General features: G+C 45.1%; 1 protein-coding gene across 1 annotated transcript in view; it reads left to right on the top strand.

The window, feature by feature from the left end:
* Positions 1–13,996, top strand: part of PLCG2 (phospholipase C gamma 2) — a 137,222-nt gene that overhangs the window by 78,042 nt on the left and 45,184 nt on the right. Inside the window, exons 15-21 of the mRNA XM_006909701.3 lie at positions 2,738–2,842; positions 3,843–3,932; positions 4,521–4,696; positions 5,992–6,192; positions 7,165–7,284; positions 9,465–9,645; positions 11,137–11,208. Of these exons, the coding sequence (XP_006909763.1) occupies positions 2,738–2,842; positions 3,843–3,932; positions 4,521–4,696; positions 5,992–6,192; positions 7,165–7,284; positions 9,465–9,645; positions 11,137–11,208 (945 nt within the window). The remainder of the gene's footprint in view (positions 1–2,737; positions 2,843–3,842; positions 3,933–4,520; positions 4,697–5,991; positions 6,193–7,164; positions 7,285–9,464; positions 9,646–11,136; positions 11,209–13,996) is intronic.

Below are 13,996 nucleotides of genomic sequence, written 5' to 3'. Positions count from 1 at the left end.
TGAGTAAGTGCTGAGAACTGTTCCATAGCGGGTGCCACGTAAGTACTAACTCACAATCGTTCGTTCATTCTTTCGGCAAACCTTCACCATGCACCTGAGTCCTGTGCAAGGTGTTCCAGTGACCCAGGCACCATTCTTGCCCTCAGGAGCTCCCAGTCCAGAGTGGCAGATGGACTGGAGGTGGACAGCTGCCCAGAAAGGCTGCGGGCACTAATGAGATGGCGTGCCATGTGCCGTGGGGAGGGATGAGTGATTACTGTGCCCACAAGTGCCAGCGATGCCATGGAGAGGGGTGACGTTTGGGTATTTGTGTTACCAGGATAAAGAGACCAGATATACAGAGGCTTAAAGCACAGAAGAGTAGATTTCTTTCTCATCTGAGGAAGAGTGTTCTGGAAGCTTTGAGCTCTGGCCCACAAGGGTATCCAGGAACCCAGGGTCCTGTTCTACAGCTTCCCAGGGAAGGAGTTTTTAACTGTGGTTCCACAGACCCCCAAAGAACCCACAAATAGAACTTAGGAAGGGTGGCATATGAACTTTGAGAATAAATGTTGCCTCTTTATTTTTATTAACCTATAAGTAAAACTTATTAGTAAAATATTTTCTTCCATTACGAATATTGGCAGCGAGCCACTTGGGGCTTTTTCAACAACAGAAATCATAGATATTTTTATATCACATTTACAGATCTTATACAAGATAAAGCACATCTTTAATGTGTTGCTGATATTTTTTATTTAATATCTAAATTGTATTTCAATAAAATTAGTTTTCTTATAATTTCATGCATTATAAACATTATTCTGAGAAAGGGGTCGTGTTCTTCCCCAGACTTCGGTGGTGAAGCTCCAGCTCGTAGAGAGGGGAATGTGAGGGGGTCCAGGGCCAACAATTTCTGGTAAACAAGTGGCTGTCAGTTGTGCATGTCCTAGCCTGTCCTGTTCCTTGAGAGGACTTAGTCACATGATCATGCCACCTGTAAGAGATCAAGTTTGGCAGCCATTAGTGGAAGTAGTAGGATGGATTTCGCTGACAACTAGCAGGTTGATATGGAAGGATGGATAGGTAAATTTTGTCATTGGGTCACTAGAATATGCTAAGAACAATCCCTAGGTGCCAAGAAGTCACAGTCCAAGAAGTCACCCAACAATGTGAAGGGCTTTGGCCGAGGTCCATTCAGAGGAGGGGCATTGATGCCCTCAGGGCTAAAAGCACCAGCATATTTAGAAGATTTTGCTAAGGTCCTAGGGCAGTTTTCGTTGAGATGCCAATGAACGTTTCCAGCATGGGGAAGGCAGGGCAAGTGGCGAAGGGAGCTCGGCCAGGAGGGGCCCATGGCTTCTCAGGCATTTGGTCATTGAGTTTTCAAAGGGCCTCATTGCATTTCTCTGTTTCCAGCTCATTTGTCGCTTCCCTCTTTTCCTGTTAGGATGGCTTTCTGTGTGTCCCCAGGGATTTTCAGCTTCTGTTTTAGGGTGTGAAGTCCTCTTTTAAAGCACCCATTACCCGACCTGTGGCACTTTGTGGCTCACCTCTTTGTATTCAGGGAAAGGGAGTGGGAATAGCATTTGTGCCACACACTGGTATGGGCTACACATGGTCGTAAGTATTTTCTTATTCAACCTCATCACCACCCTGCATGACTTACCCAGGCCCCTAGCCCATTTCACAGATGTGGACACTGAGGTCTAGAGGTTAAGTGACTCAGCTGAGGTTACACAGTTAGTTCCTGCTAAAGAAATAATTCAAAGGTGTTCAAAATGGATCACTTCTGTCATGCTTTACTGCTTACAGATATCTTATATGCCCATTGGCTTAGAGGATCTTGCAGGGGTGTCTTTATTTCCAGTTTATAGAGGAAGTTACTGAGACCAAGGAAGAGGTTGTCACATGGCCAAGGTGACACAGCTAGTAAGGTGATAGTCCTTGTAGTCAAACCCAGGTCTGACTACCAGTCCTGAGTTCCCTCCACCAGGTCACCACAACCTGCGATTTATAAATGCTTGTCTAGGTGGGTGGTTAGTACATACCCAGGTGAGAGCATTGCAGTCATCATCTTAGTCTTACAGATGAGAAATGCAAGGCTCAGAGAAGTGTCACCACCTGTCCAGGGTCACACAGCTGATGAAGGAGCAGCAGTGTTGTTTGCCCCTGGCTCTTCCTACTCTACATCCTCAGCATGCCTTCTGCTGCTCCGCACAGCCTGTGCCCACCGGACTGGCTATGATCCTGCCTTTCCCTCTGTGTGCTGGAGAATGTCAGGCATATGAGTGGTATCCTAGGTTCACCAAATGTTCATTGCACACTTATTATCTGCTGAGCTAGCACAGGAAATTCAATGAGGAACAAAACAAAGTCTAAGAGAACTTTTAACCATTTTAATGGTCCATTTTACTCGTCTTATAGTCTAGCAGGGAAGACAGAAGACGCACAGATACATAGAAGCACGTAGGTCTTGGAGTATGAAGAAAAACTACCAGGGACTGGAGAGTGAAGGAATGGGCAGGGGAATGGGCTATTTCCACATCAAGTAGTTGAGGAAAGCTCCTCTGAGGAGGTGACACTGACCACGGAGCTGAATGTAATGAGAGAGGAACCAGGCGGAGAGACGAGACTGTGCAAAGGCCCTGTGGTAGGACGCTGCAGATGGATGTTTGTTGGCTGGCTGATGTGGATGAATCAAAGGTCCTAAACCTGAGTCTCAGGGGAGACAGACAATGTGTATTTTTTCCCCCAGCATAAGAAGCTGGGCCCCCGAGGTGATGTAGATGTCAACATGGAGGACAAGAAAGATGAGCACAAGCAACAGGGTGAACTGTACATGTGGGATTCCATTGACCAGGTGGGTCTTCTCGTACCCCTTCTCAGAGCCTTGCATGTGTCTGAGGCCTGCCGGAGGCCTCTGAGGATGCTCCTGTCTTACTCTGATTTTGACCAAATGAATTCATCATTATAATGAAACTTTATTTTTCTTTTATATTTTCAATATTTTGTTTTGAAATAATTTTGTATTCAATATAACATACCCCCCCCACACACATATACATATTCCCATATACCCTTTACCCAGATCCTCTGAATACTAATAATATCCTACATAATCTGAGTGTAGTTATTGTAACCAGGAAGTTAACATTGGCACAATACTACTAATTCACTGACCTTATTACAGTATCATCAGTTTGTCCACTAATGTCCTTTTTCTGGTCCAGGATCCAATCCAGGATGTGACAATGCATTTAGTTGTCCTAACTCCTTAGTATCTTCCAACCTGGGACAGTTCCACTGGACACCTTAAATTTTGGTGAGAATAAGGCATTTTGAGCACTAACACCACTTCTTATATTCCTTAACCTAACATGCAAATCAGTTTGAGTGTATTTTTACATGTCCTTACATTCGTATATCCTAGCAATAAACATTAAAAATGGTTAAAATGTAAAGAATTAAGTCACAACTAAATGTTGAAGAAAGGTTCTCCAGACAAAGTGGCTGAGAAATCCTGAAAATCTCAAAAAATAGATGAAATAGTAAAAGATAGTCATGAGGACACAAAAACAAACCAATTTCATCATTTATAAAAGGCTTCAAATTAAATAAATATGAAATAGAAATTTGATATTAGGTCATATCTACCCTTAGATACACTGAATATAAAAATCCCAAAATAAATGTTTTAAAATAAATATCTCAAAGGGGATCCAGTTCTGTGAAACCACCATAAATATCTATGAAGGTGGGAAAGGCAAGCCCCCAGGGAATGCTGGGGTGATGCCAGGCCGGCCCCAGAGTAGATGGGACAGAGACTTTGGGGAAGAACTAATGCTGTCTTTGCTTTCTAGAAATGGACTAGGCACTACTGCGCCATTGCTGATGCCAAGTTGTCCTTCAGCGATGACATTGAACAGACTGTGGAAGAGGAGCTACCCCAGGTAGATAGAGACCTCCTAGACTGCTCCTCTCATCCTGTAGCATCAGATCTGGACATCCTCAGCCCAGGAAGCTGCCTCTTTGGGTACCAAGGCCTTCCTGGCTCCCCTCTGATTGGCTGGCCCAAGGGCTTAACCAATGAGGTTCAAGGGTCTTTCCTGTTCTCTGAAGGGCCTGATTGGCCTGTGCTCTCTAGGATGTTCTCTCTGGTCCTACCCCCTATCCTGGCCCCTGGCTTTTCTTCCCCCTCCCCTCGGACTATTGGCCATCCTTGGTACTTTTTATTTTTTGAGTGCAGCCCCTAGGGCATTATGGCTCTCAGACTTCCTTTGCAGTAAGGTTGAGGGCTATACTGGGTACTTCTTACCCCATGTCTTAAGACACCAGGAGGCTTCCACAGATGGCAGCTGTCAGGAGTAGGTGGCAGGCAGGGGAGAGCATTGGAAGCTCTCTTCCCAGAGCTCTTGGGTTGAAGGCAAGCTGAGGCCAGCCTCTGTCTCTAGTCGAGTCAGCATGTGAAGAGGGACCACTCTGGTGATGCTGGAGGTCTGCTCCAGGTTTTCAGAAACCCTCCTCTTTTTGCGGCCCAGGATACGCCCCCCACAGAACTGCATTTTGGAGAGAAGTGGTTCCATAAGAAGGTGGAGAAGAGGATAAGTGCCGAGAAGCTGCTGCAGGAATACTGCAACGAGACGGGGGGCAAGGATGGGACCTTCCTGGTGCGGGAGAGTGAGAGGTTCCCCAACGACTACACCTTGTCCTTCTGGTAATGGCCCTCTGCCCGGGGCATGCCTGCCTTCCCCTGCAGCTGGCCAGATGAGGGGCTGGGTGGCAAGTGGTGGGAGCTCAGGCCAGACTTGGTAGGCCTGCCCTGGAACCCTAGACTTCATTTAGTGAGCTGTGTGGGTCAAGACTTAGGTAAGGTAGGTGAGGCCCAAAAAACTTAGTAATCAAAATTAGTGATATTTCAATGCAATATTTAAAAAAATCAAAAGTTATACAAAAAAAAAAAAAATTTGTGGTGAACAAAATCTCAACATTTTAAAAAAAGATAGGATCTGACCCTGCACTTAAAGACAATTCGGCCTCACTCACGTATCCCTAATCTTGGCCTTGGATCCGATGGTAGGACCCGGGGCAATTCACTCAACCTCCTGGATTCTTAGTTTCCTTGTCTCTAGAGATTCTAAAGGCAGTCTTACGGAGCTGTCGTGAGACAGCTCTGAGCCTTCATTCACTCTGTGCCTTCATTCATTAAAAGGTACTTACCGAGTGCTTGTTCTGCGGTAGGCACTGTGATTTAGCAGTGACCAGGCAGATGGGTCCTTGTCCTGATGGAGATTAGAGTCTGGTAGGGAAGATGGACAATGAGAAAGTAATCATGCAAATGACACATGATTGTAGTTGTGAAATGCAATGAGAAAAAATGCAAGATGCTGTGAAAGTCCGTTAGAGAGGTATCTAAAGTCATGTTGGGGGAGTTGTGGGGGGAGGTAGTGGGGGGTGGGAAGACTTCTCGAAAGAAGAGGCTTTAAGATGAGACCTGAAGGATAAAAATTCTAATAACAACAACATTCAGATAATCGTGATAGCTAACACATGGTCATCATGTGCCGGGCAGTTCATTCTGTGAATGATCTTGGTTAATCCTCAGGACAATTCTATGAAGCAGATACTATTATTATCCTTGTTAAACCACTAAGATAATAATACAGAGGCTCAGAGAGGACAGGTCACGTGTTCAAGGTCACTTGGCTTGTAAGTGGCAGCGTCAGGATTTGAACCTAGGCTATATGGCTCCAGAGTAAGAGTTATGTAGGTAAAAGATGGCAGTGGGTGGAGGAAGTAGGTAGAATGTTCTGGAATCTAGGCCAAAGGACTAGTTTGTTCTAAAGCCCAGGGCCTGTTCTAGGAGCAGAGGGAGGCCTGTATGGTCACACCTAGTGTCCACCTCTCAGCGCCTGGCTGCAATTCTGGCGCCGTCCTGTGTTCTCTGACACCCAGGGTACGGGAAGGGCCAGCAGCCTGGCCTGGGCACTGATGTTGTCCCTCTCCCCGCAGGCGGTCTGGCCGGGTCCAGCACTGCCGGATCCGCTCCACCATGGAGGGTGGGATCATGAAGTACTACCTGACTGACAACCTCATGTTCACCAGCATCTACGCCCTCATCCAGCACTACCGTGAGACGCACCTACGGTGTGCCGAGTTCGAGCTCCGGCTCACCGACCCCGTGCCCAACCCCAACCCCCATGAGTCAAAGCCGTAAGTGAGCCCGCCTTCCGGGGTGGCAGGTCTCAGGTGGCCCCTCCATGGGTTTAGCAGGGTGTAGACACCAGTGAGAAAAGCCAGCCTTGTAGACGTGCTAGGCCCCAAATTTCTCCGTGGCCCCTCAGCTGGGCCCTCTGGGGTCTCTTAAAGTCCCCGGGGTGGCCACATTTCCAAATACCTGCTCTCCCTTACCTTTGCTCCATTTTCTCTTTCCTCTCCCTTTCTTTCTTCTACTCTATCTTCACAGTTCGGAGCTTTTGCGCCTTGATTTTCAGAGGTGAATTTTGCCTCGGTGGTATCTTTCTTTTTTGTTAAAGCTCATTCCTGTTTGTTCTGAAAGCAAACAGGGAAAAAGTAATTGTAAACGTTTCCCCTTCACTTTTTACCCAGTAAAGCGAGTATCAGTTATGTCTTGCAAAGAGTTAACCAGCTCTGGGAACAAAGAAGAAGAGTTTTTAAGCAGGAGGCTGTTAAAATGCACATTTCTAGAGAAAGCCATATAACTTACAGCAACTTTATATTCTACTTCTCTTGTTTATATTCCTACGATTGCCTTTTAAAATTTGCTATTTCACATCTTCAAAAGTAACTAAAGGCCAGTTAAACAACAAAAAAAATCTGTCTAAAACCCAACGCCCTGTGTCCTCTGCCTCTAATTTTCTGAGACCCTCTGCAGTGACTGTGCCACCTTCTGGTGCTGGCTTTTCAGAGTTGGGCCGATGCGGGGAGATGGGGTGGGTCAAGATTAGTTGATTTGTTCTTGTCCGCCAAACAGAGCCACTATGTGAACATTTCACCCAAACCATGTCTTGGTGATTTTTTAAAAAATGCTGTCTTCAGAGGCGTTTTGAATGGGAATCCCATGGTGTAATTTCCACGGAGGTTTCTGGGGCCGTATTTCAGGTGCCCTCAAATCAAGCCCACTGTTTCCTCCTCTCTCGGCTGTTTTCCTGGCCCATGCTGCAGGTGGTACTATGATGGGCTGAGCCGCGGAGAAGCAGAGGACATGCTGATGAGGGTTCCCCGGGACGGGGCCTTCCTCATCCGGAAGCGAGAAGGTACCGACTCGTACGCCATCACCTTCAGGTAAGTACACGGGCCCGAGCCTGCTGCGTGCTCTCTCAGAGGAGGCTTAGACAGGCCAGGTGTGGAGAACAAAGTGGGAGCTGCAGCTAAACCTCACTGTCCTCTCCCTAGAAGGTCAAAAACAACAATAATAACAAAAGCAGCCTACACTAATATGTGCTTTCAGTGTGCTGGGCACAGGTCTGTTTTCTTGAGAGTAATACATTAACTCACTTCATCTTCCAACAAGTCTATAATCATGATTGTTATTTTTTAGAGGAACAGGCACAGAAAGGTTCAGTAACTTGCTGGAATATGCAGCCAGTAAGGAGGGGAGCTGGGATTTGAACCTAGGCAGCCCTGGCAGCCCACATTGGTGATGTTATAGATCTGATTTTCTCCCATTTGCTGTACAGACCAACCATCTATAGGACTGAGCGCGTACACTGAACTTCTGGGTAGATTTTCACAGGAGAGAAGCATCTGCTTTCAGATCCATGTGAAGAGATGAAATTGTTGTCTGGGTGTGACGGGTAGGAGGCATCCCTTGGTGGGACCAGGGGCTTCCTGGCGAACCTAAGACCTCAGCATGCAGGGCCCACTGACTTACAGTGACACGGTTCAGGAAGCCTGAAATCACCCCTCATACTCCAGCTCTGTTCCTGTTTCCTCTTCTTGCCCAGGAAAGCTCGTTTTGGCTTGACTTGGTTTATATTTTCCTAACCATTCATTCATCGAGTACCCTCTGGGTTCCAGACACATTGCAAAGGGCTTACCCTGGGTGACCTGACAGACAGCGGTCCTGACACTTACCAGGAAACAGCAGCTTTGAACCCCTAGCACTGTGGGTGAGGAAACTGAGGCTCAGAGAGGTTACCTGAGGAAGAAACCAGAACCAAACCCATGCTCTTAATACCTTAGAGCCTCCCTGGCCTAGGGGGCTTTTGTAAAAAGCTTTAAAATTAATTTTTAATGGTATAATTATAGTCTCCTTATAAAAAATTAAGAGATTGCAATGAAGGCTAAAGCTCCTTGTGGTCCTACTCATTTGCCCTCGTCCTGGTAGAAAGTACAGTTTTCTAACTGGTGTCTTTATTGAGACTAAAAAAAAAAATTACGTATACATGTTTATGTGCCTATGGAAAATATATAGTGCCATTTTGTGTGTAGGTAATCTGTTCTACTTTTTTAAAAATTACAAATGGGATCTTGCTATAGTTTCATTCTGCAACTTGTTTTTCTATTCAGCAGTATTTTTTTTTCAATTTATTAAATATCACTGAAAATAAGCTACTGAAGCGGAAGTCTCCTAGCATTTTGTACAGGGCTTTTTGAAGAAGTGGCTTAAACAGGATGTGTATTTTAAAACCATAAAAAATATCTCTAAGGTGCAACATTTTAAAAAGATGAGTATAGTCACTGCTGTTAGACAGTTGTAATAAAAAGATGCTTTTGGCTGTAAAGTTAAGGTCAAAACTTATTTTCCCAAATGTTTCTATTCTTGCTGATAAAAGCTAGTAAGACCCAGGAGTGTTCTGTTTTCGATTTTTCCTGCCTCTTATTTCAAATAGATGAGGAAATAAAAGACTTGTTTCCTTTTTGGGGAAAAAAAAAATTTCACCGTTGTACTAGTTGGGTACATCTTCCTAGTGGTAAGATTTAAGGATTTGCGCATCAAATCCCAGAGTTCTAGAGTAGAGACTGGCAAATGTTTTCTGTAAAAAGGATATTTTAGAGGCTGAATATTTTAGGACTTGCAGGCCAAATGGTCTCTTGCAACTGGCTCTGCCATTGTAGAGTGAATGCAGCCACAGGCAATACATAAACAAATGAATGTGGCTGGGTTTCAATAAAACTTTGTTTACAAACACAGGATGGGCTGGATTTGGCCTGTGAGCCATAGTTTGCCAACCCTAATTCTGGACACTAGGATGTTCTCAAAGTCAAGTCCTGTAGTTGGGGAGGAGTGGAAGGGTAAGAAGAGCTGTTGAGTCACTCAATATTTCTTCTGAGATACAGGTTCTCCTGTTTTGAAAAGACCCACATCATTGTATTCCATAGGAGCACTACATCCTGTTTATTATCTGGTCCTCTAAGGATGGATAATAGCCAGTGTCTTACAACTAGATTCTTTCTAAGAGGCTGGTTGTCTGGTTGCCAGGATCTCAGCTTGTCAGCCTGATGTGGTCTTCCTCCTCCAGGGCCAAGGGCAAGGTGAAGCACTGTCGCATCAACCGGGATGGCCGGCACTTTGTGCTAGGGACCTCTGCCTACTTTGAGAGCCTGGTGGAACTCGTCAGTTACTACGAGAAGCACGCGCTCTACCGAAAGATGAAACTGCGCTACCCCGTGACCCCCGAGCTCCTGGAACGCTACAATATGGTAGGAGATTGACTCGCTAGTGATTCGTGGAATATCTTGTTTGAGGTTATAATTCATCTGTTCACTCGTTCAGCAAACCTTTATTGAGTACTTACCACGCGTCTGATACTGCTCTAGGTCCTGGGGATGCAAAATTGAACAGTGAGCAAAGACTCTACCCTCATGCTGCTTACAGTCTAGTATGAGGGTGACAGATAATAAATGAGATTAAAAAAAATACAGAGCACATGTCAGTCATTGATAATTGCTATGGAGAAAAACAAACCAGGCAGATGGATAAGTGGATACAGAGTGATGGGGAAGAGGTTGCAGTTCTCAAAGGTAGTCTGGGAAGATGTCACTGAGAAGGAGACATTCGAGCAGACGTTAGTGGAGGTGAAGCAGTGGGTCATGCAGCTATGTGGAGGAAGAAAGAACAGCAAGTGCAAAGGTCCTGAGGTGAGGGCGTGTGTGCCTGGAGGTACAGAGAAGAAGCCAGTGTGCCTGGAATTGAGTGAGACAGGGTGGGGGTAGAACTTAATAATGATGGGGATTAACAGGGGACTGCATGGTGTAGGCCATTGTAAGACACTGGATTTTACTCTGAGCTGTTGGAGGGTTCTGAGCAGAAAAGGGACCCGCTCCGATTACTATGTCTCAGTCCCTATCAGGTGCCTTCATTAACTTATTGAAAAGAGATTTATTGTTTACCTACCATGTGCCAGAACTGATCTAGATACTGGGAGAATGGTTGAACAAGTCTGCCCTTGGGAAATTTAGGTTCTAGGCGGGGGAGCTGGACAACATATAATCACATAAATAAGATGCCTTCAGGGAGAGCGAATTACAACTGAAGACAATCAAACAGGATGGTGTAAAGGGGTGGGCATTACATCGGATTGGGGTCGCGGAGGTCAAGAGAAGGCCTCCTGCAGAGGGTTAAAATGTGAGCTGAAACCTGGAAGAGGAAGCGAATCAGCCAAGGTTGCTGTGAGCGAAGCCACTTCTGTGTGGGGCAGCAGCCATGGCACAAGCCCCGAGGTGACTCTGAGGGACGGAATGGCAGCTGGAGTGGCCAGAGCCCAGTGAGAGAGAGGCAGGGGGTAGGATGGGCCTTCAGTGGGTAAATGTTTAACCAGCTCTCTGTGGAAAGAAGCCCCGGTTTGTGGCATTTGTCAATTTCTGTGGTGTAAATACTTCCATGGTGGCCAGTTTCAAGCTGTTGACCATGAATGCAGGTCAGAAGAGACACATAATGGGCTCTAGCACACTTGGAGTTTGTGTTTTTACAAAGGAGCACAGTGTCTGACAAACAGTAGGCCAGGAGAGGAGCCTTTCTCATTTTGGGGTAAAGTTTCCAAGTTTTGAGAAACTTCTTTATAGCTTCTTACTGTCTCTACTCATGAGGCGTGAATAAACTGTGACGTTTCAACTCTTCTATCCGAGGGTGGGAAACCACAAGGGTGCTTGGAGCATGGACAGTTCCACTTATTTTATTTTGTTCTTTTTCAGGAAAGAGATGTAAACTCCCTGTATGACGTCAGCAGAATGTATGTGGATCCCAGTGAAATCAATCCTTCTATGGTACAGTGCTCACCTTTATTTCACACTATTTCCTGGTCCTCAGATTGACATGGAGTCCACCCCCTAGTTATAACAGGGCAAGGGAACATTTTGGAAAACTTGCCAAAAAATTTTTTTTTTCTTTTTTTGAAGAAACGATGATTGACCATGTGACATCTAGTTTCAGGGAAGAGGTTAATAGAATTCCATCCAAATACGACTATGCCTTACTAAAATTCCGAAGTTCGATGAACCACCTTTGGGCCAAACAGTTTCTAATTAAAAGTCTTTCAAATGTTTCTTGCTCACTGACTGAGCCGGTGGTGTTTATAAATTCCATTTGTTTCACTGACCTCTTTGCAGTGTGAACGCTATCTCATGTTTCCACCCCGGCTGTTGTTTAATTTCATGCAGGTAGGGCTGGATTATACTCTTAGCCCCCAGCTCCTCCTTGCTCCAGTTTCATCTCAAATTTACTTTGGGCCTGTGGAGGAAGAATAAAGCGAACTTTCTCTTCGAGGGGCTGTCTGGTTCATGATTAGTGGATGGTACTCAGGAAGGGGCCCCACTGGTGGGCTCTGTAGAAATCCAGGGGTGGATTTCTTTTTAACTTAAAATCCTTGCCAAAGCAAATCCCTTTCAGCAAGAAATGAAGTCTCAAAAAGTTGCGGGCAAATGGAGCCGTATGCGAAATGTGTTAGGGGACTTAGCTTCACTGTGAAAACTTTTACTGGAAGTGACAAATGCTTTGGCAGTGAGAATGCCATGGCTTCGTGTCAGCCAGATGTCAGGGAATGGTGGAGACCATGGAACACACAGCCTATCTCAAGGGCAGCCACTCCCCACGATCAGTCCATCAGTGCCTTCCCGGAGAGCAGGCAATGATTTCTCAAGACAAGCCAATAATATAGATGTTTTATGTGGACTCTCCCCACTTTTAAATCCTTGCAACACCAAGTTATAGAGATAAATCTTCCTCTACTAATTGAGCCAGATTAAAACATAACTGCATGCCGAATTTGATCACCAGTTGCCTAGCTGAAGTGAATGCCTTGGAAAAAAAAATTACTATTATTACGAGTGAAAAATGACATAACAGTTAAAAAACTCACTTTGAAAACAAGATAAAATGGTCAGTCCTAGTCTCACCGCCCTAACGCCGTAGCTGTCTGCATTTTGGGATGTGCCATCTCTTCTGGGCTTTGCTTACGTGTCATTTGCAGTAACTACCACCTGCACCTGCCCTTGTCATTCTGCTTTTTCATTTCCCACGTGCCTACCTGTGGGCTTCTCCATTGCTAATCTTCTTAATTACCATTTTTGTCTAACCAGGTAGGCCAAATAATTTAGATGAAATATGTGGCTTGGAATTTTTAAAAAAAGAATGTTTTTAGTGCTGCAGAATATTCTGGGTGGCTGTGCCAGTTTAGCTATGTCCCCATCAATGGCCATTTGGGTCGTTCCTGGTCTTCGCTCTTCTAGTTAACACTAAAATGAACTTCTTCACGTGTGAGGCTTTGGGCATCTTTTGCATTATTTCCTTTGGATGAGTTCTTAGAACTGGAATGACTGGATCGATAATAATAGGTAACATATTGATAACCAAGCATCAAGCATTGTTCTAAGCACTTGACAACTCATTAATCCTCACAACAGCCCCATGCAGTGGGTACTACTTTTGTGCCCATTGTACAGATGAGGAAACCGAGGCATACAGAGGTCAAATAATCGCTGAGGTCATATAGCTAGGAAAGTGTGGGGGGATTTGGACCCAGGCACTCTGGTTGCAAGGTGTGTGCTCTTAGCCATGTTGCATTGCAGCATGCCTACTTGGTCATCTGATGGATGGTTTATTCTGTGTAGTTCATGAGGGACCACCTGTCAGGCTGGAGACTTACTCCTTATGGAAGCCATTATGTGGCACCTTCACCTCTACCACTTCCTTGTGGCCTTAGAGCCTGGCAGTGACCTGTGGAGTTTCATGGGCAGAGATGTAGTCCAATCTTTATATCCACCCTTAAAGCAAGATGTGCAGGTAGAGCAGGCTCCATTTGCAGGTTGGGGAGACGAGTGCAGGAGACCCGGTAAGCCTCTGGTTGGAGGTTCCTGTAGCAGAGCTTATAGAACCCAGAGTACATTGCTTCTTAAGGAACATCATGAACTATGGCAATAACGCACATTAATTGATTTATCTCTGAGCTGAGCCATTTACCAGCTGGTTGACCTTGGACAAGGATACTTCATCTCTCTGTACTACAGTTTTCTCAGTTATACAGTGGGCATAATAATACTGCTGTCTACTTGTCATGGTCGTTGGGAGGATTAAAGGAGATACTATAGATCAGAGGCCTAGAGCAGTGCTCTGACTGTAGTAAACTCTGAAGAAATGCAAACATCATCATTTTTATCGTTACATGCATTATCTCATTTAATAGTCTCAACAACCTTGTAAAGCATGTAAAGTATTAATTCCCAATTCACATATGGGGAAACTGAGGCTGAGAGAGCCTCAAGGTTATATAGTAGTAAAGGGCAGAGAAGTAACTTGAACCCACAGATTTGACTCCATAGCCTGTGCTCTCAGGAGCAATTTTACTGGATTTCTTATTAAAACCCCTGTTCCCATTTCCTTGGGTAGAGGAGGGCAAAGTTGGTGATCTGAACAGGTTTGACAATTTCAGAGGTTTTCCCATTAATATTTGCTTGCTGTGTGGATGTTCATTTTGCCACGGATTTATGCTTGCCAAGCAGCAAGCATGAAAGCAAATTCATTGAAGAAAAATTTTATCCTCAGTTCTGGCTTACTTGT

The sequence above is a fragment of the Pteropus alecto genome, unplaced genomic scaffold, assembly GCF_000325575.1.
Source record: "Pteropus alecto unplaced genomic scaffold, ASM32557v1 scaffold42, whole genome shotgun sequence".
NCBI lineage: Eukaryota > Metazoa > Chordata > Mammalia > Chiroptera > Pteropodidae > Pteropus > Pteropus alecto.
The sequence above is the reverse complement of the archived record's forward strand: the minus strand, read 5'-3'. Positions and strand labels throughout refer to the sequence as shown.